The sequence below is a fragment of the Rhinopithecus roxellana genome, chromosome 5 (genome assembly GCF_007565055.1).
Source record: "Rhinopithecus roxellana isolate Shanxi Qingling chromosome 5, ASM756505v1, whole genome shotgun sequence".
Classification (NCBI taxonomy): Eukaryota; Metazoa; Chordata; class Mammalia; order Primates; family Cercopithecidae; genus Rhinopithecus; species Rhinopithecus roxellana.
The window spans coordinates 43,055,946-43,082,073 of NC_044553.1; the positions used below are offsets into that span (position 1 = coordinate 43,055,946).

General features: G+C 41.0%; 1 protein-coding gene across 2 annotated transcripts in view; it reads right to left on the reverse strand.

Moving 5' to 3' along the window:
• The window catches only part of NEDD4 (NEDD4 E3 ubiquitin protein ligase), a 173,615-nt gene that overhangs the window by 8,388 nt on the left and 139,099 nt on the right, over positions 1 to 26,128 (reverse strand). For both annotated transcript variants that reach the window (XM_030931102.1, XM_030931101.1), the window contains 12 exons: positions 25,320 to 25,439; positions 22,921 to 23,121; positions 21,170 to 21,250; positions 20,567 to 20,621; positions 20,418 to 20,476; positions 18,702 to 18,767; positions 13,033 to 13,262; positions 11,561 to 11,682; positions 11,403 to 11,473; positions 9,468 to 9,563; positions 2,877 to 2,950; positions 2,559 to 2,619 (listed from right to left, as the gene is read on the reverse strand). In XM_030931102.1, the coding sequence (XP_030786962.1) occupies positions 2,559 to 2,619; positions 2,877 to 2,950; positions 9,468 to 9,563; positions 11,403 to 11,473; positions 11,561 to 11,682; positions 13,033 to 13,262; positions 18,702 to 18,767; positions 20,418 to 20,476; positions 20,567 to 20,621; positions 21,170 to 21,250; positions 22,921 to 23,121; positions 25,320 to 25,439 (1,236 nt within the window). The remainder of the gene's footprint in view (positions 1 to 2,558; positions 2,620 to 2,876; positions 2,951 to 9,467; positions 9,564 to 11,402; positions 11,474 to 11,560; positions 11,683 to 13,032; positions 13,263 to 18,701; positions 18,768 to 20,417; positions 20,477 to 20,566; positions 20,622 to 21,169; positions 21,251 to 22,920; positions 23,122 to 25,319; positions 25,440 to 26,128) is intronic.

Here is a 26,128-nt window from a genome sequence, read left to right on the forward strand (position 1 = left end):
TGATTACAACCATCTTTGCTATTGAAACTCTCTCTGCTCTTCATACCTTTCTGTCTGCCTTTGTTAATTTCCTTATTTCCTTTACAGTCTCCTGGTTTGTTTTTTTTTTTTCTTTTTTCTCCCATGCCCTAACCTGTCCATTCATAAACCATCCATTCAAAACAACAGTTAAGATGCTGGTGTTTCCAGTTCTCTCTCCACATGTCAGCCATCCACTTTCACTGCCCTTTCACATTTTCCATTGTATCGAGTTCGCAGCTTCACTACACATAGGCAAATGATCCCCAAATTCATACATCTCTATCCTTGAAGTCTCCCTTTCTGAATGCCTTTCAAATGCTCATGAAGCTCTGACCACCACCACTATCTTCATTCCCTTCCCATTCCTGTCTCAACTCCCTCACCATTCCCTTAATTCCTTACCATTTCTCACCAAGATTATGTAGCACTTTCCCAACTCTCCTGGGAAGTCTCTGCTGCTAGTATTGCTCTCCTCTAACTCGCTCTACATAGCACTTCCAGAATGATCTGAAACATACATTGAATCTTGGTGTCTTACTGGTTAATAGCCTTTAATGCTACCTTCCTTCCCCCTCCCTGAAATTCAGAGAAAACTCCAGACTGTACTGCTTCACACACAGGCCCTGTATAAGCCGGTCTGTTAGCTCTGCAGGCTGATCGTTTCCCTCTTGCATTCTCTCACCCAGCATACTCAACTGCCTGTGGGTACAGCCTACCTTCCTGCCAGACTTCACATATGCTGCTCCTGCTGCTTACAACTGCATTTCCCTCTTCTCCATGGTTGGCCAATCCCTCTAGTCCTTCTTTGTCCCTTCCTTTGCCCCTCCCTGGTTTGTACTCTTCTCTGCTCACCTAGCACTTTATGCTTGCCTCTGTTCATTTCTCTCTTTACATCATACATCCCTTAATAGCAGGACTTATGTCTTTTGGCCTGGGACAGCACCATACACACAGTACTCAAAACGGAATTTATGAAAAAGTATGTGATACACACACACACACACATACACACACATTTTAGAGACAAGGTTTCACTCTGTAGCCCAGACTGGAGTGCAGTGGTGCCATCATAGCTCACAGATCACTGTAGCCTCGACTTCCTAGGCTCAAGTGATTCTCTAGCCTCAGCCTCCCAAGTAGCTGTGACCATACGCACATGCCATGACACCAAGCTATTTTTTTTTTTTTTTTTTTTGGAGATGAAGTCTCGCTCCATTGCCCAGGCTGGAGTGCAGTGGCGTGATCTCAGCTCAGTGCAACCTCTGCCTCTCGGGTTCAAGCAATTCCCCTGCCTCAGCCTCCTGAGTAGCTGGGACTGCAGGTGCACGCCACCACATCCAACTAATTTCTTTGTATTTTTAGAAGAGATGGGGTTTCACCATGTTGGCCAGACTGGTCTGAAACTCCTGACCTCAGGCAATCCACCAGCCTCGGCCTCCCAAAGTGCTGGGATTACAGGCATGAGCCACCGTGCCCAGCCTAATTTTAAATTTTTTATAGAGATAAGGTCTTCCTATGTTGTCCATGCTGGTCTCAAACTCTGGGCTCAAGCAGTCCTCCCGCCTCATCCTCCTCAAGTGTTGGGATTATAGGCATGAGCCACCACGCCCAGCCAGATACTTATTTAACAGAAGAGTGTAAGTTATCTTAAGAAATGAGTGCTCTGACAATCTGTCTACCAATTGGGGAAATTTTAAGTAACTTACTAATTTATATTCTGAATAAAATATAGCCACAAAGAAAGGCAGCTATATGTCTTCACATGTAAATATCCCCAATAAATATCTGATAAAAGAAGAAAGTAGGCTGAGTGCGGTGGCTCATGCCTGTAATCCCAGCACTTTGGGAGGCCAAGGCGGGTGGATCACTTGAGGTCTGGAGTTCGAGATCAGTTTGACCAACATGGTGAAACGCTGTGTGTACTAAAAATATAAAAATTAGCTGGGTGTGGTGGCGGGCACCTGTAATCCCAGCTACTCAAGAGGCTGAGGCAGGAGAATTGCTTGAACCTGGGAGGTACAGGTTGCAGTGAGCTGAGATCAGGCCACTGCATTCCAGTCTGGGCGACAGAGTGAGACTCTGTCTCAAAAAAAAAAGAAGAAAGTCACAAAACAAAATGTCTAAGGTGATCCTATTTAGAAAAACAAACAATACGTTATACTATGCCTAAAGCACTCTTGTTCTTTTGCTGTCCTAAGGTGAAGGGAATGGAACAGGGAAAAGGCTTGGGGGAAAGGGACCTGTCAATGTTTATTGTCTAGACTTCTTGAATGACTAAATGAAATATTTAGTTAATATAAAAATATAATTTAGAATGATTTCACAAAACAAGCCATACACTTATTTTTCTCAGATGTGATGAGGCCCAATATTTGAAACTTATGGGTGCAGCACACCAACATGGTACATGTATACATATGTAACAAACCTGCACATTGTGCACATGTACCCTAGAACTTAAAGTATAATAATTAAAAAAAGAAACTTATGGGTTATACTATGAAATTATGGAAGAGCAAATAAAAGAAAACGAATACCTCTTTAAAAGCAGCCATTTGCTTCTGGATTCGGTTTACAAATCGCCATTGTATTACAAGACTAAAAAGAAACAACATTTCATTTTCACCTGAACCAAGACAAAATTCTGAGTCACAATTATTCTAGTTAGAAACAAAAACTAAAGGCTAGCTGAGCCCAGTGCAAAAGCTGAATACGAGTGCTTGCTACTGCATTGTGATAGAGAAAAAGAACATTGAGATTCTGGCCAAGGGGACAGAGAAAGATGGTAAGTGGAGTCTTTTTGGAGTAAAGTACAGAATTATGTCCCATAAAATAATTATTAACAAAATACTTACTAAATATATTCCTTTTTGTTCTTATTGGTGACAACTATTTCTGATCCACCATTTTTCAGCTCATGTTGGTGTGTCTAAAGTTAAACACAATAACTTGATATGTTATTTTACTGAGAAAAATTTCAAAACTATACATATTGTAGTTATACAAGAAACCTGGTGTTTTAAATTAAGTCCAGTCACAAGTTAAAAGCTAAGAAAACTTAAGGTCCTGGGAGCAAGATGGCCGAATAGGAACAGCTCCAGTCTCCAACTCCCAATGCGAGCGACACAGAAGACCGGTGATTTCTGCATTTTCAACTGAGGTACTGGGGTCATCTCACTAGGGAGTGCCGGACAATCGGTGCTGGTCAGCTGCTGCAGCCCGACCAGCGAGAGCTGAAGCAGGGCGAAGCATCGCCTCACCTGGGAAGCGCAAGGGGGAAGGGAATCCCTTTTCCTAGCCAGGGGAACTGAGACACACAACACCTAGAAAATCGGGTAACTCCCACCCCAATACTGCGCTTTAAGCAAACGGGCACACCAGGAGAATATATCCCACACCTGGCCGGGAGGGTCCCATGCCCACGCAGCCTCCCTCATTGCTAACACAGCAGTCTGCGATCTAACCGCAAGGCAGCAGCGAGGCTGGGGGAGGGGCGCCCGCCATTGCTGAGGCTTAAGTAGGTAAACAAAGCCACTGGGAAACTCGAACTGGGTGGAGCTCACAGCAGCTCAAGGAAGCCTGCCTGTCTCTGTAGACTCCACCTCTGGGGACAGGGCACAGCTAAACAACAACAACAAAAAAAGCAGCAGAAGCCTTTGCAGACGCAAACGACTCTGTCTGACAGCTTTGAAGAGAGCAGTGGATCTCCCAACATGGAGGTTGAGATCTGAGAAGGGACAGACTGCCTGCTCAAGTGGGTCCCTGACCCCTGAGTAGCCTAACTGGGAGACATCCCCCACTAGGGGCAGTCTGACACCCCACACCTCACAGGGTGGAGTACACCTCTGAGAGGAAGCTTCCAAAGTAAGAATCAGACAGGTACACTCGCTGTTCAGCAATATTCTATCTTCTGCAACCTCTGCTGCTGATACCCAGGCAAACAGGGTCTGGACTGGACCTCAAGCAATCTCCAACAGACCTACAGCTGAAGGTCCTGACTGTTAGAAGGAAAACTATCAAACAGGAAGGACACCTATACCAAAACCCCATCAGTACGTCACCATCATCAAAGACCAGAGGCAGATAAAACCACAAAGATGGGGAAAAAGCAGGGCAGAAAAGCTGGAAATTCAAAAAATAAGAGCGCATCTCCCCCTGCAAAGGAGCGCAGCCCATCGCCAGCAACGGATCAAAGCTGGTCAGAGAATGACTTTGACGAGATGAGAGAAGAAGGCTTCAGTCCATCAAACTTCTCAGAGCTAAAGGAGGAATTACACACCCAGCGCAAAGAAACTAAAAATCTTGAAAAAAGAGTGGAAGAATTGACAGCTAGACTAATTAATGCAGAGAAGGTCATAAACGAAATGACAGAGATGAAAACCATGACACGAGAAATACGTGACAAATGCACAAGCTTCAGTAACCGATTCCATCAACTGGAAGAAAGAGTATCAGCGATTGAGGATCAAATGAATGAAATGAAGCGAGAAGAGAAACCAAAAGAAAAAAGAAGAAAAAGAAATGAACAAAGCCTGCAAGAAGTATGGGATTATGTAAAAAGACCAAATCTACGTCTGATTGGGGTGCCTGAAAGTGAGGGGGAAAATGGAACCAAGCTGGAAAACACTCTTCAGGATATCATCCAGGAGAACTTCCCCAACCTAGTAGGGCAGGCCAACATTCAAATTCAGGAAATACAGAGAACGCCACAAAGATACTCCTCCAGAAGAGCAACTCTAAGACACATAATTGCCAGATTCACCAAAGTTGAAATGAAGGAAAAAATCTTAAGGGCAGCCAGAGAGAAAGGTCGGGTTACCCACAAAGGGAAGCCCATCAGACTAAGAGCAGATCTCTCGGCAGAAACTCTACAAGCCAGAAGAGAGTGGGGGCCAATATTCAACATTCTTAAAGAAAAGAATTTTAAACCCAGAATTTCATATCCAGCCAAACTAAGTTTCATCAGTGAAGGAGAAATAAAATCCTTTACAGATAAGCAAATGCTTAGAGATTTTGTCACCACCAGGCCTGCCTTACAAGAGACCCTGAAGGAAGCCCTAAACATGGAAAGGAACAACTGGTACCAGCCATTGCAAAAACATGCCAAAATGTAAAGACCATCGAGGCTAGGAAGAAACTGCATCAACTAACGAGGAAAATAACCAGTTAATATCATAATGGCAGGATCAAGTTCACACATAACAATATTAACCTTAAATGTAAATGGACTAAATGCTCCAATTAAAAGACACAGACTGGCAAACTGGATTAAGAGTCAAGACCCACCAGTCTGCTGTATTCAGGAGACCCATCTCACATGCAGAGACATACATAGGCTCAAAATAAAGGGATGGAGGAAGATCTACCAAGCAAATGGAGAACAAAAGAAAGCAGGGGTTGCAATCCTAGTCTCTGATAAAACAGACTTTAAACCATCAAAGATCAAAAGAGACAAAGAAGGCCATTACATAATGGTAAAGGGATCAATTCAACAGGAAGAGCTAACTATCCTAAATATATATGCACCCAATACAGGAACACCCAGATTCATAAAGCAAGTCCTTAGAGACTTACAAAGAGACTTAGACTCCCATACAATAATAATGGGAGACTTCAACACCCCACTGTCAACATTAGACAGATCAACGAGACAGAAAGTTAACAAGGATATCCAGGAATTGAACTCATCTCTGCACCAAGCGGACCTAATAGACATCTATAGAACTCTCCACCCCAAATCAACAGAATATACATTCTTCTCAGCACCACATCGCACTTATTCCAAAATTGACCACATAATTGGAAGTAAAGCACTCCTTAGCAAATGTAAAAGAACAGAGATTATAACAAACTGTCTCTCAGACCACAGTGCAATCAAACTAGAACTCAGGACTAAGAAACTCAATCCAAACCGCTCAACTACATGGAAACTGAACAACCTGCTCCTGAAGGACTACTGGGTACATAACGAAATGAAGGCAGAAATAAAGATGTTCTTTGAAACCAATGAGAACAAAGATACAACATACCAGAATCTCTGGGACACATTTAAAGCAGTGTGTAGAGGGAAATTTATAGCACTAAATGCCCACAAGAGAAAGCAGGAAAGATCTAAAACGGACACTCTAACATCACAATTAAAAGAACTAGAGAGGCAAGAGCAAACACATTTAAAAGCTAGCAGAAGGCAAGAAATAACTAAGATCAGAGCAGAATTGAAGGAGATAGAGACACAAAAAACCCTCCAAAAAAATCAATGAATCCAGGAGCTGGTTTTTTGAAAAGATCAACAAAATTGACAGACTGCTAGCAAGACTAATAAAGAAGAAAAGAGAGAGGAATCAAATAGATGCAATAAAAAATGATAAAGGGGATATCACCACCGACCCCACAGAAATACAAACTACCATCAGAGAATACTATAAACACCTCTATGCAAATCAACTAGAAAATCTAGAAGAAATGGATAATTTCCTGGACACTTACACTCTTCCAAGACTAAACCAGGAAGAAGTTGAATCCCTGAATAGACCAATAGCAGGCTCTGAAATTGAGGCAACAATTAATAGCCTACCAACCAAAAAAAGTCCAGGACCAGATGGATTCACAGCTGAATTCTACCAGAGGTACAAGGAGGAGCTGGTACCATTCCTTCTGAAACTATTCCAATCAATAGAAAAAGAGGGAATCCTCCCTAACTCATTTTATGAGGCCAACATCATCCTGATAGCAAAGCCTGGCAGAGACACAACAAAAAAAGAGAATTTTAGACCAATATCCCTGATGAACATCGATGCAAAAATCCTCAATAAAATACTGGCAAACCGGATTCAGCAGCACATCAAAAAGCTTATCCACCATGATCAAGTGGGCTTCATCCCTGGGATGCAAGGCTGGTTCAACATTCGCAAATCAGTAAATGTAATCCAGCATATAAACAGAACCAAAGACAATAACCACATGATTATCTCAATAGATGCAGAAAAGGCTTTTGACAAAATTCAACAGCCCTTCATGCTAAAAACGCTCAACAAATTCGGTATTGATGGAACATACCTCAAAATAATAAGAGCTATTTATGAAAACCCACAGCTAATATCATACTGAATGGGAGAAAACTGGAAAAATTCCCTTTGAAAACTGGCACAAGACAGGGATGCCCTCTCTCACCACTCCTATTCAACATAGTGTTGGAAGTTCTGGCTAGGGCAATCAGGCAAGAGAAAGAAATCAAGGGTATTCAGTTAGGAAAAGAAGAAGTCAAATTGTCCCTGTTTGCAGATGACGTGATTGTATATTTAGAAAACCGCATCGTCTCAGCCCAAAATCTCCTTAAGCTGATAAGCAACTTCAGCAAAGTCTCAGGATACAAAATTCATGTGCAAAAATCACAAGCATTCTTATACACCAGTAACAGACAAGCAGAGAGCCAAATCAGGAATGAACTTCCATTCACAATTGCTTCAAAGAGAATAAAATACCTAGGAATCCAACTTACAAGGGATGTCAAGGACCTCTTCAAGGAGAACTACAAACCACTGCTCAGTGAAATAAAAGAGGACACAAACAAATGAAAGAACATACCATGCTAATGGATAGGAAGAATCAGTATCGTGAAAATGGCCATACTGCCCAAGGTTATTTATAGATTCAATGCCATCCCCATCAAGCTACCAATGAGTTTCTTCACAGAATTGGAAAAAACTGCTTTAAAGTTCATATGGAACCAAAAAAGAGCCCGCATTGCCAAGACAATCCTAAGTCAAAAGGACAAAGCCGGAGGCGTCACGCTACCTGACTTCAAACTATACTACAAGGCTACAGTAACCAAAACAGCATGGTACTGGTACCAAAACAGAGATATAGACCAATGGAACAGAACAGAGTCCTCAGAAATAATACCACACATCTACAGCCATCTGATCTTTGACAAACCTGAGAGAAACAAGAAATGGGGAAAGGATTCCCTATTTAATAAATGGTGCTGGGAAAATTGGCTAGCCGTAAGTAGAAAGCTGAAACTGGATGCTTTCTTTACTCCTTATACGAAGATTAATTCAAGATGGATTAGAGACTTAAATGTTAGACCTAATACCATAAAAACCCTAGAAGAAAACCTAGGTAGTACCATTCAGGACATAGGCATGGACAGGGACTTCATGTCTAAAACACCAAACGCAACGGCAGCAAAAGCCAAAATTGACAAATGGGATCTAATTAAACTAAAGAGCTTCTGCACAGCAAAAGAAACTACCATCAGAGTGAACAGGCAACCTACAGAATGGGAGAAAATTTTTGCAATCTACTCATCTGACAAAGGCCTAATATCCAGAATCTACAAAGAACTCAAACGAATATACAAGAAGAAAACAAACAACCCCATCAAAAAGTGGGCAAGGGATATGAACAGACATTTCTCAAAAGAAGACATTCATACAGCCAACAGACACATGAAAAAATGTTCATCATCACTCGCCATCAGAGAAATGCAAATCAAAACCACAATGAGATACCATCTCACACCAGTTAGAATGGCAATCATTAAAAAGTCAGGAAACAACAGGTGTTGGAGAGGATGTGGAGAAATAGGAACACTTTTACACTGTTGGTGGGATTGTAAACTAGTTCAACCATTATGGAAAACAGTATGACAATTCCTCAAGCATCTAGAACTAGATGTACCATATGACCCAGCCATCCCACTACTGGGTATATACCCAAAGGATTATAAATCATGCTGCTATAAAGACACATGCACACGTATGTTTATTGCGGCACTATTCACAATAGCAAAGACTTGGAATCAACCCAAATGTCCATCTGTGACAGACTGGATTAAGAAAATGTGGCACATATACACCATGGAATACTATGCAGCCATAAAAAAGGATGAGTTTGTGTCCTTTGTAGGGACATGGATGCAGCTGGAAACCATCATTCTTAGCAAACTATCACAAGAATAGAAAACCAAACACCGCATGTTCTCACTCATAGGTGGGAACTGAACAATGAGATCACTTGGACTCGGGAAGGAGAACATCACACACCGGGGCCTATCATGGGGAGGGGGGAGGGGGGAAGGATTGCATTGGGAGTTATACCTGATATAAATGATGAACTGATGGGTGCTGACGAGTTGATGGGTGCAGCACACCAAGATGGCACAAGTATACATATGTAACAAACCTGCACGTTATGCACATGTACCCTAGAACTTAAAGTATAATTAAAAAAAAAACAAACAAACTTAAAATATTAGTTTTACTAAAATAAATATGGAATGAGTCAAATGTTAAAGAAAGCACAAATTCTTGCTGAGAGACAGTTTTTGTTACTGGAAAATAAATGTACAAATAGAGCCTAGGAATGTATTCAGTGTACGTATTAACATCTAAACATTTGTTTCACAATTTATGTGCCATTTTAACTGATCAAAATTCACAAACCTGTCCGAAAAGTTCTTCATCTATGATAAATCTGAGGTCCAATTCTGTTGGGTCATTTTCAAGAATCCATCTTAGGGAATTGTAATATTCACTATCCTAGATGGGAAAAATTACGTATTAAAATTTGTATATATAACACACCTGAAATTGCAAAAAAACAGTATGTAGAGGGTCTGAGTAATTGGGTAAAAGATGAGAGGTCAGACGGACATCCTTTACTTACACACATAAACAAAAATGTATGTGTGTGTGTGTGTATTACAAAAAGAGATGGATGACAGGTAAGGGCAAGAGTAAAAATGCACCAATCAATCAATCAATCAATCAAGTGGTGCCTACTTAAAAGTTCAGAATCTATGTTTATGTGGAAGCAGTGGAGGTACAGATTGTATTATCCAGTTAAAGGAATGAATACAGAAGTTTTCAGATAAAACCTAACTTTTGGCTTTGGATATCCAGGAGCACTTAGCACATTCCTCATATGGCTACGTGACTATAATGTTTTATTTTTATTTTTTAATTTAAATTTTTTTTTTTTTTTTTTGAGACAGGGTCTTGCTCTGTCCCTCAGGTTGGAGTGCAGTGGGGCGATCGTGACTCACTGCAGCTTTGACCTCCTTGGCTCAAGTGATTCTCCTACTTCAGCCTCCTGAGTAGCTGGGACTACAGGCATGCACCACCACGCCTGGCTAATTTTTGTATTTTTTGTAGAGACAGGGTATCACCATGTTGGCCAGGCCGGTCTCAAACTCTTGACTTCAAGTTCCACACACCTCAGCCTCCCAAAGTGCTGGGATTACAGTTGCGCACCCCTGTGTCCGGCACTGTATGTGAAATGTTTAAGTAGCTATGAGGAGGCCATTGTTTATAGAAAAATAAACAAGTTAAAGAAAAATCTCTAAATAAATATAGAGGCTCAATGAACCAACTCAAATAACTGTGCAATCTTAGGATTTATAAAGAAGCACACTGTTTGTGCTGTTAATATGTAATAAGAAAATAAAAAATGAACTTGGTACTAAGGAAGATGTCCTAGAATTCATGTGTACACACATTGTGTGAGGCTATTCAGCAGCACAGGAAACAACGTGGCTACAGTCACGGGTTTAATCCTTGGGCTTCTGTTTTTTTCTAGGAGCCTAACCATAATGCTTTGCCTTTCGACTGCCATTTAAAAAATATACAACCATTTGGTTGGGCGCAGTGGCTCACGCCTGTAATCCCAGCACTTTGGGAGGCCAAGGCGGGTGGATCATGGGGTCAAAAGATGGAGACCATCCTGGCGAACACGGTAAAACCCCATCTCTACTAAAAATACAAAAATTAGCTGGGCGTGGTGGCACGCACCTGTAGTCCCAGCTACTCGGGAGGCTGAGGCAGAGAATTGCTTGAACCTGGGAAGCGGAGGTTGCAGTGAGCCGAGATCACGCCACTGCACTCCAGCTTGGCAACAGAGCGAGACTCTGTCTCAAAAAAAAAAAAAAAAAAAAAAAAATATATATATATATATATATACACACACTCACACACACAATATTCATCATAAAAGATCGTAATGCAAATACTGATTCCAAAGACACATAACTTGTACAACCTATTTAAGTATTTAGTGGGATGTTTACTGTTATCTATAACTTACTCTGAAATGCATGAAGAAACTAAGATAGGCTGATGCATAGACAGATAGGTATGTGATACAGTAAATTGAGAAAAAACCAATTGTTAGTAGTGGATATACAAGTGTACAGTGTAAAATTCTTCCATCTTTATTAAATGTTAGAAAATTTTCATAATAAAATGTTGAGGAAAAAGTTCATTTGTATTTTGAAACATGATAATATATTAATTTCCGTGTCATTAAAAGCAAATTCCTCAAAATGTTCAAGTTGTTCATTAAATTATACTTTGTCTAAACTACAAGTGAAAAAGACATACCACAGATTCCATATCATGAAGGGTTATTGGTTTGTGAAGCATCATCTTGTAAAATGGGCGGATGAAAAAACCTTGCAAAAAACCAAATACATTTAGGATGATTACCAAGTGAAAAAGAACAGGTAATTACATTGTAAAAGTTTATACTTAACACTAACCATCCAACAGTTTGCCATGATAAACTGCCATTCCAGCTACCCGACCAATAAACTTGAAGTAAGAGAGGTGATCTTCGTTACACAATCCAGAGTTTGGATTTATCTGTAGGGTGTAATTGTCCCTGTAAAGACAACCCCATTTAAATACTTCATTTGAAAAACTTTAATATGACAAATAATTATAAATAATCTTCCTCTTTTAAGAGTTGTTTACTACTGTTAGAACCACATTCCTCCACTGAATTTAATGGTTTTAAAAATAGTAATTTCTGTCAAAAAGTGGAAATAACCCAAATGTCCTTTGGCAGATGAATGCATAAACAAAGTCTTGTTTGTTTGTTTGTTTTCGAGATGGAGTCTTGCTCTGTTCCCCAGGCTGGAGTGCAATGACACAGTCTCAGCTCACCGCAACCTCTGCCTCCCAGGTTCAAGTGATTCTCCTGTCTCAGCCTCCCAGGTAGCTGGGATTAGAGGTGCCTTCCACCATGCCTGGTTAATTTTTGTATTTTTAGTAGAGACAGGGTTTCACTATGTTGGCCAGGCTTGTCTTGAACTCCTGGCCTTGTGATCCACCTGCCTCGGCCTGCCAAAGTGCTGGGATTACAGGTGTGAGCCACCGCGCCTGGCCTAAACAAAGCATTATATGCAAAAATAATGGGATATTATTCAGCCTTAAAAAGGAAGGACATTCTGATACATGCTACAACATAGATGAACCCTGAAGACATCATGCCAAGTAAAATGAGCTGGTCACAAAAAGACAAATATTGAATGATTCCACTTATGTGAGGTACCCAGAGGAGTCAAATTTACAGGGACAGAAAGCAGAATAGTGGCTGCCAGGGAATGCGGAGCAAGTGCTTACTGGGTACGGAGTTTCATTTTGGGAAGATGAAAAAGTTCTAGAGTTGGATGGTGGTGATGGCAGCACAACAACGTGAATGTATGTAATGATTCTAAATTGTGTATTTAAAATGGTTAAAACACTAATTTTTTCTTTTTTTGAGACGGAGTCTCGCACTGTCACCCAGGCTGGAGTGCAGTGATGCAATCTCGGCTCACTGCAAGCTCTGCCTCCCAGGTTCATGCCATTCTCCTGCCTCAGCCTCCCAAATAGATGGGACTACAGGTGCCCGCCACCACGCCCGGCTAATTTTTTTTTTGTATTTGTAGTAGAGATGGGGTTTCACTGTGTTAGCCAGGATGGTCTTGGTCTCCTGACCTCGTGATCTGCCCGCCGTGGCCTCCCAAAGTGCTGGGATTACAGGCGTGAGCCACCGCATCTGGCCTAAAACGGTAAATTTTATGTAATGTGTATTTCACCATAACTTTTAAAAAAGTCACTTCTGAAGCAACATTAGTTAAAATTGCCCTTTTCTGGCATGACATATATTTTCCTTGTATCATTTGACTCTTACTTTTAAAGCAGTGATTTTTCTTTTTCTGCCTATAATCATTGTAAAGGTACTTACGTAGCAGAATATTCAAACAACCCATAATAAGGGTTAAACATTTCCTTTGAGATCAGAAAGAACCATTCTCTGGCGACTCCTCCATAATCCAATCCCTTTTCACCATCAAACTCAATCCACAGTCGAGCCTTGAGGAAGTCTGCCCTCTTGACACCCATAATTCTCCGGTAAGAGTCCTCAAGAACAGTTGCTCGGCGAAGTTTCATTTCAAATTTGTTTGGAATGTCATTCTGAAAATCCAGAGGAGAGACTAACTGTTTAAATCAGTTCAACATAATCACAAACCTATCTCTCATAAAGTTACAACATTCCCTCTACACCCTGTGTCCACGTCTCTTTTTCCTTATGTAATATACTCAGGGAAAACACAACTAGGTATATTGTCTTGGTTTCCTCTACGGTATGAGAGTTCCTGCATTTTCTCTAATTACCTAGCAATATAGACTTCTTTATATCTGAGGAAGCTTTTTGTTTTTTGGAGACAGCTCTGTAATCCAGGCTGGAGTGCAGTGGCGTGAACATGGCTTACTGCAGCCTTGACCTCATGGGCTCAAGTGATCCTCTTGCCTCTGCTTCCTAAGTAACTGGACCATAGGCGCGTGCCATCATGCCTGGCTAATTTTTTAAGTTTTTGAGGTCTTGCCATCTTGCCCAGGCTGGTCTCATACTCCTAAGTTCAAGCAATCCTCCTGCTTTGGCCTCCCAAAGTGCTGAGATTACAGGCATGAGCGATGGCACCCAGCCTAAAGAAGCTATTGATGGTTATGGTAATGCCCCCATGAAGGCATTTCATTAATAGTCCTTTTCATATTAAGTTCCAGTGAACACCGTTCTATGACCTGTAGGATAGCCACTGCCTGCTAGCTGTTGCCTGCCTGTCTGTTCAGGGTTTTTCCTACCTCTGCTTTCCTCCCTGGAGTCTATCTTCCTTCACTCATTAACAGATGGTGACATATACAGACTGTGCCAGTGATATGTTTTGGCTGTGATCCTACCCAAATCTCATCTTGAATTGTAACTCCCACAATTCCCATGTGTCCTGGGAAGAACCCGGGGGGGAGGTGATTGAATTATGGGGGCGGGTCTTTCTCGCACTGTTCTCGTGATAGTGAACGGGTCTCATGAAATCTAATGGTTTCTATGCACAAGCTCTCTCTTTGCCTGCTGCCATCCACGTAAGATGTGACTTGCTCCTCCTTGCCTTCTGCCATGATTGTGAGGCCTCCCTGGCCATGTGGAACTGTAGGTCCAATAAACCTCTTTCTTTTGTAAATTGCCTGGTCTTGGGTATGTCTTTATCAGCAGCGTGAAAACGGACTAATACAGCCAGGCATGGGTCCCCTGGAATGGTAGGTTAACTCATTTAACTTTATAACAACACTATGCAAAAGCTACTCTTATTGTCTTCATTTTACATATAAAACTGAAGAAGACAACTTAAGAAAGTCTTAGCTCCTGAGTCTGTGCTCTTAATTAATGGAGCTACTAATCTTTTGTACATTTTTGGCTTATCTAACAAATGTATACAACTATGCTTTAGGCAGACCTTTTTGTACATTTTACAAAAGATATATCTAAATATTTTATTCCTCAGTACTTCGTGGGCAAATTTCCAGGGGAAACCAGTAAGAGAAAACACGCCATCAACATTCTGTCACCTCCAAAAAAGAAGGTTAGCTCTAAGGAAAAAAAAAATCAGTTTCATTCTCAATTTATTTAGGGAAAATGGAAAGCCCTATAGAAACATAATAACGTAAGCAGTTGATATAAGCAATATAAGCATGATATGAACAGTTTCTTACACTGCTTATGTCATTAAAAAAATGGTAAGCTTGCAGAAAAGCAACTTTAGCCTGGATGCTAGGGAGCTGGTGCAGGTAAGCATTTATCAAAGGCCTACTCTAGGCCAGGTGGTATTGTAGTAGGGCCAATGATGGGGAATAAAGGGAATAAAACTACAGGGTAAGATGTCATTGCTTCCTCAAGGAGTTTCTCATCTGGTGCATATGTGAAAAACAAGTGTAAATGCTGCTAATTCTGAGACTTAAAATAGGAGGACAATTGCTGATGATAAGAGATGGAAGCAATGTTCTGCAGGGCATAAAAGACTGAGCTATTGACTTCAAATGAGGCAATCAAGAAAGCTTTGAGAAGAAGTCTTTAGACAGAGAGAAAGGGAGGGAAGGATGGAGGAACAGCATACATGAGGGGTCTGATACATGTAATACCTACAGGGTACAGAAGGAGAAGGGAGAGGAAGGGAAAGAAAGCAGGGATTATAGTGAAAAAATGTGAAAAAACAGTCTGGGGGCAGAGGGTGGACAGTGTGAATGCAGATGAGAAGAGAGTTTCTGAGTAGGAAAGCCACATGGTCAGATTGCTGGGTTCTCAGAAGCTGAGGGACAGGGTGTAAAGGGTGGTTTTAAGGAGGAGACACAAGAGGCACACTGGTCAGTTAAAGATCCCTGGAATAGCTCAGTGAGAGAAGATAGAGGGACCTGTGAAGGAGCAATGGTAGTGGAAGAAGAGAGGGTTACAGGAGAAACTTGAGTGTTTGAACTGAGAAGTAGACAAGTGCATGCATTCTGAAATCTGGCCCTGTGTTCAAATCTTGACTCCACCATTCATTAGGAGTGAGACTTTGGACAGGTTATATGTCTTTTCTAAGGATTAATTTCCTCATCTATAAAATAGGGATAATAATAATGATAGCTATCCACATGGAGTTGTTTCAAGACTTAATGGAATAATGCATTAAAAATGCTTACACAGTATCTGGCATATGGTAATTATTAGCCATCATTATTCCTAACTACAAGATGTTGATGATAAGGAAGAGGAAAAGGTTAAAGACAGTGCATGGCTTTCAAGCACCGGTTTTTAATTTTTTTTTTTTTTTGAGACAGAGTACTGCTCTGTCATCCAGGCTGGAGTGCAGTGGCATGATTATAGCTCAGTGCAGCTTTGAACTCCTGAGCTCAAGTAATCCTCCTGCCTCAGCCTCCCAAAGTGCTGGGATTACGGGCATGAGTCACTGCACCTGGTGTTTTTAATATTCTTTCTGTTTGGGTGCTACACGTTCTTACATTCTAAGTGTTCTGCTCTTTTGCTATGATGTGTCTAGATACAGATTTTATTTTTAAAATACTGCTTGGGCCTTTTTATTAATGTGAGAATTCATATTCTTATCCTTCTCCTCCTTATGATCTTGGTCCCCTCCTTCTGAAATGACTTCATGTCATAAATGACTTTTATTTTATTTTATTTATTACTATTATTTTTTGAGACGAAGTCTCATTCTGTCTCCCAGGCTGGAGTGCAGTGGCATGATCTCAGCTCACTGCAAGCTCCGCCTTCTGGGTTCACACCATTCTCCTGTCTCAGCCTCCCGAGTAGCTTGGACTACAGGCGCCCACCACCTCGCCCGGCTAATTTTTTGTATTTTTAGTAGAGACAGGGTTCCACTGTGTTAGCCAGAATGGTCTCAATCTCCTGACCTTGTGATCCGCCCGCCTTGGCCTCCCAAAGTGCTGGGATTACAGGTGTGAGCCACTACGCCTGGCTGACTTCATGTCTTTTAACCTTTCTTTTATATGTTTATTCCTTTACTTACCTTTGTTGCATTCTGGGTAATTTCCATACAAATAATTAATTTCTCTCTTAATTCTCTTAGTCACCAATTGATATGTCATGTTGCTTAGGAACATGGGATATGGAGCTAGACCACTTAGCTTTTCTACTTAATAACCATGGGACTTGATCACATTACCTATTCTCTCTGTGCCTCAGTTTCCTCATCTGTGAAATGTAATAGTAGTCCCTTCCTTACAGAGTTATTGTAGACATTAAATGAATAACATATGTAAACTTCTAAGAAGAATGCCTGGTATGCAGTCAGAGATCAACAAATATAATTGCTTTTCTCTCTTTTTTTTTTTTGTATTTTGTGGCCTGTAATGGCATTGCCTCCCATCTCCTGCTGCCTGGAAGACATTAACAATTAGATACTACAACATGTTCCAACCACTTAGAGTGGCAAATGGAGAAGCTAGTGTTTCTATTCCTCCAGCATATTCTCATTAAGAATGAAAATATTGGCCGGGCGCGGTGGCTCAAGCCTGTAATCCCAGCACTTTGGGAGGCCGAGACGGGTGGATCACGAGGTCAGGAGATCGAGACCATCCTGGCTAACACTGTGAAACCCCGTCTCTACTAAAAAAAAAAAAAAAAAACTAGCCGGGCGAGGTGGCGGGCGCCTGTAGTCCCAGCTACTCGGAGGCTGAGGCAGGAGAATGGCATAAACCCGGGAGGCGGAGCTTGCAGTGAGCTGAGATCTGGCCACTGCACTCCAGCCCGGGTGACAGAGCGAGACTCCATCTCAAAAAAAAAAAAAAAAGAATGAAAATATTAACCAGAACAATGAATCAGCAAACATTTAAAATCCCAAAATCTAGAAGTAGAAAACAAATTTCCAGGGAAATTTTGACACAATGTTATCTTTCTTTTTTCTTTTTCTTTGAGACAGGGTCTCACTCTGTTGCCCAGGTTGGCGTGCAGTGAAGTGATCTCAGCTCACTGCAACCTCTGCCTCCCGGGTTCAAGTGGTTCTCCTGCCTCAGCCTCCCGAGTAGCCAGGATTACAGGCGTGTGACATCACACCTAGCTAATTTTTGTATTTTTAGTAGAGACGGGGGTTTCACCATGTTGGCCAGGCTGGTCTCGAACTCCTGACCTCAAGTGATTCACCAGCCTTGAACTCCCAAAGCACTGGGATTACAGGTGTGATCCACGCCGCCTGGCCCACAAAATTATCCTTAAAAATGAGTTTAGAAAGTTGATGATATTTAAGGATTTTATTAGGGCATAAAATGTTTACACTAAAAAAACTATCATGTTTCATTTTTGTTAAAAATCTGGGTGAAAATCTGAGGTAGCCGACCCACCATCTTGAATCTTTGTGAAAGCCAGCTTCTGGCTTAGAATGCAAGAAAGTATAACCCAATATGGCCACCTAGTGGTAGTATTCCTAAACTGCAGGCAAAGGAGGACAGGATGAGCAAGTAAGAGAGGCATTAAAACTAGTAAGACACCAATAGAAATGAAATAGATGGCCAGACGATGAGTTTAGTTCCAAACATACTGCATTTGTGGCGATGGGAAAAAGTGTAGTGAACATAACTGATAACCATACGGAGACAAGTCACAAGAGCACTCATGATTGTATTTTTAAATTATGCAGAGACATTACATTTGAAGTTGTAGAGAATGAATGACCACTGCTGGAAAACAACAAAGTCATAAAAAAATCCAGACTCCTCCAACAGAGTCAAAGACTAGGCCAGAAGATAATTTCCTCAGCCACTCTTGCTCAGGTTCTACAAAGATCAAGCCCCATAAACCCCACAAGGATACATCAGGTTAGAGCTCTGGAAAGCAAACTTTAAATGCCATTTTTCTATATTATAAAATATCTTACAAAATAAAGACATAAAATAATCAGTGGTCTGTAGTGATCTATCACAGCTACACAAAAAATAAGCATCCTTTCTCTATGAAAAACTGTTCAAAGTTGTTACAAATATACAACAAATTATTACTTTAAAAAAATTTCCCATTACTTTCCATCTATATATTGATGACTCACGTTTTTTATCACAAACATCACTAACCTGCTTCTTCAGCTTTCTTCGGAAGAACTCATACTTTCTTTTGTAATCCCTGGAGTAGGGCACTGCCTTTAGTTGGGAATTTTGGAAAAATAAAGAAGTTTAGGTTGTTTTTATTCTGGAACAATTTTTAAAGTTCCCGGCAGGGTATTTTACGAACATAAGTTAAGGGCATTAAAAGAAAAATATTTAGAAAGAAAAGTTTAATTAGAAGAAAAACAAATACAAAACTTTAACATATTTAATTTCTCTGTTTAAGACAAAATTGTATTCAGCAATTCCTATGGCTGTAATTTTCATTAGGCAATATTCTTAAAATGTAGCATGCCAGAAATAGGAAATTTCTTCCAGGTAGAGAATTACTAGAAACAAAAATTTCCATTTCTAAAGAGACTTTCAAAGTGATTTCTCCATTACACGGGCAATGTGAAAAGCGTACTTTTTCCTTGAACTCCAAGGAATTGCCTTTCTGAGCCATTAAAGGACTACATGTTGAGAGAGTAAATAGTAATAAGAAAAGGTAGGCCGGGCGCGGTGGCTCAAGCCTGTAATCCCAGCACTTTGGGAGGCCGAGACGGGTGGATCACGAGGTCAGGAGATCGAGACCATCCTGGCTAACACCGTGAAACCCCGTCTCTACAAAAAAAAAAAAAAAAAAAAAAAAAAAAAACTAGCCAGGGCGAGGTGGCGGGCGCCTGTAGTCCCAGCTACTCGGAGGCTGAGGCAGGAGAATGGCGTAAACCCGGGAGGTGGAGCTTGCAGTGAGCTGAGAACCAGCCACTGCATTCCAGCCCCGGCGACAGAGCGAGACTCCGTCTCAAAAAAAAAAAAAAAAAAAAAAAAGAAAAGGTATCTTCAGTTTTATTTTTATGAATTAGAAAACAAAATCTAAATAAAATGGAAAAAGCAGCTATAAAAAAGGGTAATAATTTTCCTATCAATCTGACTACAGTTATCATACACGGTAATATTTACACTTAAGTGTGGATGTGTCTTACATACTGGGCATTTATAACGATTTCTTTTTCTTTTTCTTTTTTTTGAGATGGAGTCTCGCTCTGTCACCCAGGGTGGAATGTGGTGGTGCAATCTTGGCTCACCGCAACCTCCGCCTCCTGAGTTCAGGTGATTCTCCTGCCTTGGCCTCCCACGTAGCTGGGACTACAGGTGTCTGCTACCATGCCTAACTAATATTTTTTGCATTTTTAGTAGAGACAGGGTTTCACCATATTGGCCAGGCTGGTCTTGAACTCCTGACCTTAGGTGATCCACCTGCCTTGGCCTCCCAAAGTGCTGGGATTACAGGTGTGAGCCTGGCCTGATTTCTTTTAAAAAATTTAAGAATGACCCTGGAGTGGATAGGGTGCTGCTGCTTCAACTGGATACACTCTCTGCTCCTCTCTGATTTGTGGAGGACTGTCAACATTCTTGTTCAGACAGTGGGAGGCACCAGCCTGAGCTCAGCAGCCCACACTGCCTTAGCATTCTGACTGTCTGGCTCACCTGTCTCCCACTGCTATTGCATAGGATAAAGATAATGACGTTATAGAATCTTTTCAAATAACTGAGACTTGGAGTATGGAAAATGGGGGAGAGGAGAGAGAATGGCCAATGTGCTTTCCTCTCAGTGCCTGTAGGGTTATGCCCTTGAGTATCTGCTCTTGAACAGACAGGTGAGAGGACAGTCCCATCAGAGCACATCGGCACAGAGAGACTTACTGGTCCAGTTATTGCTACATTCTGCAACCGAGGATCTTCCCATTGTGTTCTTTTTATATCTGAAAGGAAGAAAAAGAAAAACGGTGTACTTTCTCACACATAAAATTTATCACAAAAAATAACATAATGAAAAATTGCATTGCACATACTGTGATTTATGTAGAAGATTCTTCCATCTGTGTGAGTTCTCTCTTCCCATCCTGGCTATAATGAAGAATGTATTTCAATTATGTTAGGATAGGGTTTTAGATGAATGGATAGAAAAATAGCACTGGTTGTATGGTTAGTTTAATTTGCATATTCCATTCCATTCTCAGAAGGTATCAACCTTTTTTAATTTTTTATTTTATTTTTATTTTTTTGAGACAGAGTCTCGATCTTTCACCCAGGCTGGAGTGTAGTGGCACTATCTCGGCTCACTGCAAGCTCCGCCTCCTGGGTTCATGCCATTCTCCTGCCTCAGCCTCCCGAGTAGCTGGGACTACAGGCACCTGCCACCACGTCTGGCTAATTTTTTGTATTTTTAGTAGAGACGGGGTTTCACCATGTTCGCCAGGATGGTCTGGATCTCCTGACCTCGTGATCCACCTGCCTCAGCCTCCCAAAGTGCTGGGATTACAGGCATGAGCCACCGCACCCAGCCTACATTTTAATAATAATATTAATTATAGCTGATAAAGAACTACTATATCCAAAAATACAAAATATTTGAGATAGCCAAGTTAGACGGGTTAGCATTTCTATACACTTACAGGTAAAGGCCCTAGATCGCTGGAAGTATCAAGTGATGCCTTTCCTCTCAGATGGGCTGGAATTTTCAATCTTGGATCTTCCTTTATTGGTAGAGTAAATAAGGAACAACACACACACAAATTTTAAAACAATGAAAGTCAGTCTGTTACCATGTTTTCTAGCATCAATGGATACTTAAAATAGTCTCTTGTAAAAGTCAATTTATACTTTATTTCCTAAATATGTGACATAATATTTTCTCCTTCTAAAATCTATCACTCTCAGGCTATAATATCAAAAGGAATAAGGAGCAGTTCTCAGGGATCACCACTAACTGGTAATCTCTTTTGCCCCACTCTTTAGGAAATGTGTCACATACGGCTTTTCTCTATGTAAAAACTGGTGAAAGAGTGGGACATTAAATTGGACCACATGATATTTCTTTCGTTCATTTTTTTTGAGACGGAGTTTCACTCTTGTCACCCAGGCTGGAATGCAATGGCACCATCTCGGCTCACTGCAACCTCTGCCTCCCAGGTTCCAGGGATTCTCCTGCCTCAGTCTCCTGAGTAGCTGGGATTACAGACATGCACTACCATGCCCGGCTAATTTTTGTATTTTTAGTAGAGATGGGGTTTCACCATGTTGGCCAGGCTAGTCTTGAACTCCTGACCTCAGGTGGTCCACTCACCTTGGCCTCCCAAAGTGCTGGGATTACAGGCGTAAGCCACCGTGCCCGGCCCTGGACCACATGATATTTCTAAGCCCCAGAACATGCATTTTGCCAGCTATCTGTACAAGGGTTGATTAATATTTTTGAATAACAGGAAGGTAAGCCCAAAAACGTTATCAAAGGCCAATTCAGAATGTTAAAAAAGAGAACAAAATTCAATTTATTTCGTTTAATTTACATATATTATCTTAATAGTATTAATTTATTAAATAAATTTAGTATTATTTAAGCTATGTTGGTCTTTTAATAATTAATTAAAATCTATTCATCTGCTGCTAATTTTAAGTAATTTTTCTTTTTATTTATTTATTTTTTTGAGATGGAGTCTCGCTCTGTTGCCCAGGCTGGAGTGCAGTGGCGTGATCCCAGCTCACTGCAAGCTCCACCTCCTGGGTTCACGCCATTCTCCAGCCTCAGTCTCCCAAGCAGCTGGGACTACAGGCACTCACCACCATGCCTGACTAATTTTTTTGTATTTTTAGTAGAAACGAGGTTTCACCATGTTAGCCAGGATGGTCTTGATCTCCTGACTTTGTGATCTGCCCCCCTCAGACTTCCAAAGTGCTGGGATTACAGGCATGAGTCACTGTACCCGGCCTTTAAGTAATTTTTCTATTAGTGGTAAGCCAAGCACTAAACAACTTTAAGCCTTATCTTAAAATAAAAATACTTGTTCTACCTAGCCTCACAAGGTTTTTCTGATATTAAATGAGATATGGATTCAAAAGTGCTTTGGAGCTATAAAGCCTCATATAAAAGCAAAGGGTTATTCCTATATATCTTCCTAAGCATTTGTGGCTAGTGAGCTAAAAACTGGAAATAGGAAGAAACATGAATATCTCCGTAATCCAAAACAATATTAAAAAGAGGCATAAGCATTCTCTTGAATACATATAATATTATTAAGAATTCAATATATCTTTCAATGAATATTAGGAAACACAGGTTATAGAAATACACACTTAAAGATTGTAAGGAACTATACATAAGAGATGATTATTGTTGTTATAAATTTAAATGGAAGAGTGTCAAACTTACCCAGGTGGTGGTTTTAGTGTTGTGGTCAATAAAGAAAGGCCTCCCATTTGGCGCATGTCGGACTTCCCAGCCTTTAGGAAGGAATCCTTGCTCAATTTCAGATGGCTGGGTCGCCTGCTGGCTTGAATCACTGGTGGAGGCTTGTAATTGAGGGCCCGCAGAACTCTGGCTTGATGTCAGCTGACTCGTCTCCACTGTGGCCTAGCATATTAATGAAATCATACTGTAATATTTTATAGAGAGAAAACTCACAAATAGATGCAGTTAAAAAGGTAACCTAACCTGCAAATAGAATACACACCCTCCATTAAAGAGACTCTACATATTTGAGGCTCATTTTCAAATGTAGTTATGGCATATTAATATTTTCCCAACATTTTAATAATGCATTACATTTAATAACATTTAATAACACTTTTCCAATACATTATTTTGTATAACTTTATTTTTACAGTAATTTATAATTTCTCAACTCATTCTCAAGCAGTAAGATGGTAGTTAACAGTCTGCTGTGGGTGCATCTGACTGAAGGAGCGAGGTCCACAAGCTCAAGCCCTAGCTGCAAGGGGAGCTCTGGTGCCTATAGGAGGAGGTCGTCTTTGTTTTCCCAAAATTCATAGGATGGGGAATTCCTCATACACAGAAGTAGATTCAAATGTTGGGCAGACAAAATGAATGGTAAATATCTACCACAGAAATGGATAAGTGAAATGTAATATATTCATGACGGAATATTAGTAGTTAAGAGAAATACACTGGATCTACAAATAACAATATAGACAGAGCTTTAAAACAATGTTAAGCAAAAAAAGGTGTAGACTTATGGGGCAAGGTTTTTCTTAATTGAGGAACACCTCATTCTGTAAAATAAAACGAGTGTTCTCTCGTTGCAAAATTAGAAACACAGGCATATAAACAATATTTTACATTTTCTTTTCTTTCTTTTTTGGAGACGGAGTTTTGCTCTGTTGCCCAGGCTGGAGTACAGGGGCGCAATCTCGGCTCACTGCAAGCTCCGCCTCCCAGGTTGGATCAATTCTCCGACCTCAGCCTCCCAAGTAGCTGGGATTACAGGCATGCGCCACCACACTTGGCTAATTTTATTTTACATTTTTAAAGCTCTTTATGTAAAAGGCTAAAAGAATACACAAGAAATTCAAGATGGTGGTTCCCCCTGGGGAATGGGACCAAGAGCTTGGCTAAAAGGAATTTAGCTTAATCTATAAGACTTTATTTTTAAAAATAAAACGTCTAGAAATTAATATGGTAACTTGTTAATGATGGTAATTCTGAGTGTAAAGAATATGTGCATTTGCTATATTATTCTCTGCACTTTTCAGTGTTAAAAAATTTCTCAAGAAGAGACATGGTGGTAAGAGAAATTAAATATTTTGCTAAACACTTACAAGGAAATATTATAGATGACACTATTGCCAAGGGGAGGTGTCATCAGCATAAACTTTTTTTTTTTTTGAGATGAAGTTTTGCTCTCGTTGCCCAGGCTGGAGCACAATGGCACGATCTCGGCTTACTGCAACCTCTGCCTTCTGGGTTCAAGTGATTCTCCTGCCTCAGCTCCCGAGTAGCTGGGATTACAGGCATGCGCCCACCACACCTGGCTAATTTTTGTATTTTTAGTAGAGACGGGGTTTCACCATGTTGGTCAGGCTGATCTTGAACTCCCAACCTCAGGTGATCCACCCACCTAGGCCTCCCAAAGTGCTGGGTTTACAGGCATGAGCCACCTTGCCCGGCCCAGCATAAACTTCTTTAATAGATACCAATTGCCAAGATTATCTTTTAGTTAAAATAATGATCTTAACTATTCAAATTACAAAAATATCCCAAAACTAGATCATTTGCTTTTTCCTTATTCTCATTTGAACTTGCTTTATATAATAACAAGTGGTAATTCGTGTATATTAGAGATTCATGGGGAATGGTAGACACTTAACATCAGTGTCAGAAAATAAATAATTAGAAGATGCTACGGCCAGGCACGGTGGCTCATGCCTGTAATCCCAGCACTTTAGGAGGCCGAGGTGGGTGGATCACCTGAGATAGGAGTTTCAGCTCAGTCTGGCCAACACAGTGAAACCCTATCTCTACTAAAAATACAAAAATTAGCTGGGTGTGGTGGTGTGCGCCTGTAGTCCCAGCTACTTGGGACGTTGAGGCAGGAGAATTGCTTGAACCCAGGAGGCAGAGGTGCAGTGAGCCAAGATCGCGCCATTGCACTCCAGCCTGGGTGACAACAGCGAGACTCCATCTCAAAAAAAAAAAAAAAAAAAGAAGATTCTAGAAGTATCCAGCGTATACTACAAAGTGATGTACTAGTTCACATAGGGATGTGACAGTTGAAATCCTGTAAGAAAGCAAGTGAACAAAATGCAGGATACCTGTACAGTGGGCTTTGTCCAAGTAGTCGTTCTGGAATTGTGATCTACATAATATGATCTTCCTCTTTCATCTTGTTTTTCTTCCCAACCTGGTGGTAATCCAGATGAAGTAGGCAAAAGCTACAGTGAAGCATAACAGAAGAATTAAATACATCAAGTTTAAGAATCCTTCTATCACCCCCAAAAGTTCCCTCCGTCCCTATCCCTACTCTCAGCCTGAATCAACCACTCATCTGCTCTCTGTTGCCACAATTTTGCCTTTTCTAGAAATATATATATATATATATATATATATATATATATAGAGAGAGAGAGAGAGAGAGAGAGAGAGAGAGAGAGAGAGAGAGAGAGAGAGAGAGAGAAACAGAGTCTTGCTCTGTTGCCCAGGCTGGAGTGCAGTGGTGCAATCTTGGCTCACTGCAACCTCTGCCTCTTGGGTTCAAGCTATTCTCATGCCTCAGCCTTCCGAGTAGCTGGGATTACAGGCATGTGCCAACACATGCAGCTAGTTTTTTTTTTTTTTTTTTTTAGACGGAGTCTTGCTCTGTCGCTCAGGCTGGAGTGCAGTGGCCGGATCTCAGCTCACTGCAAGCTCCGCCTCCTGGATTTAAGCCATTCTCCTGCCTCAGCCTCCCCAGTAGCTGGGATTACAGGCGCCTGCCACCTCGCCCGGATAGTTTTTTGTATTTTTTAGTAGAGACGGGGTTTCACCGGGTTAGCCAGGATGGTCTCTATCTCCTGATCTCGTGATCCTGCCCGTCTCGGCCTCCCAAAGTGCTGGGATTACAGGCTTGAGCCACCGCGCCCGG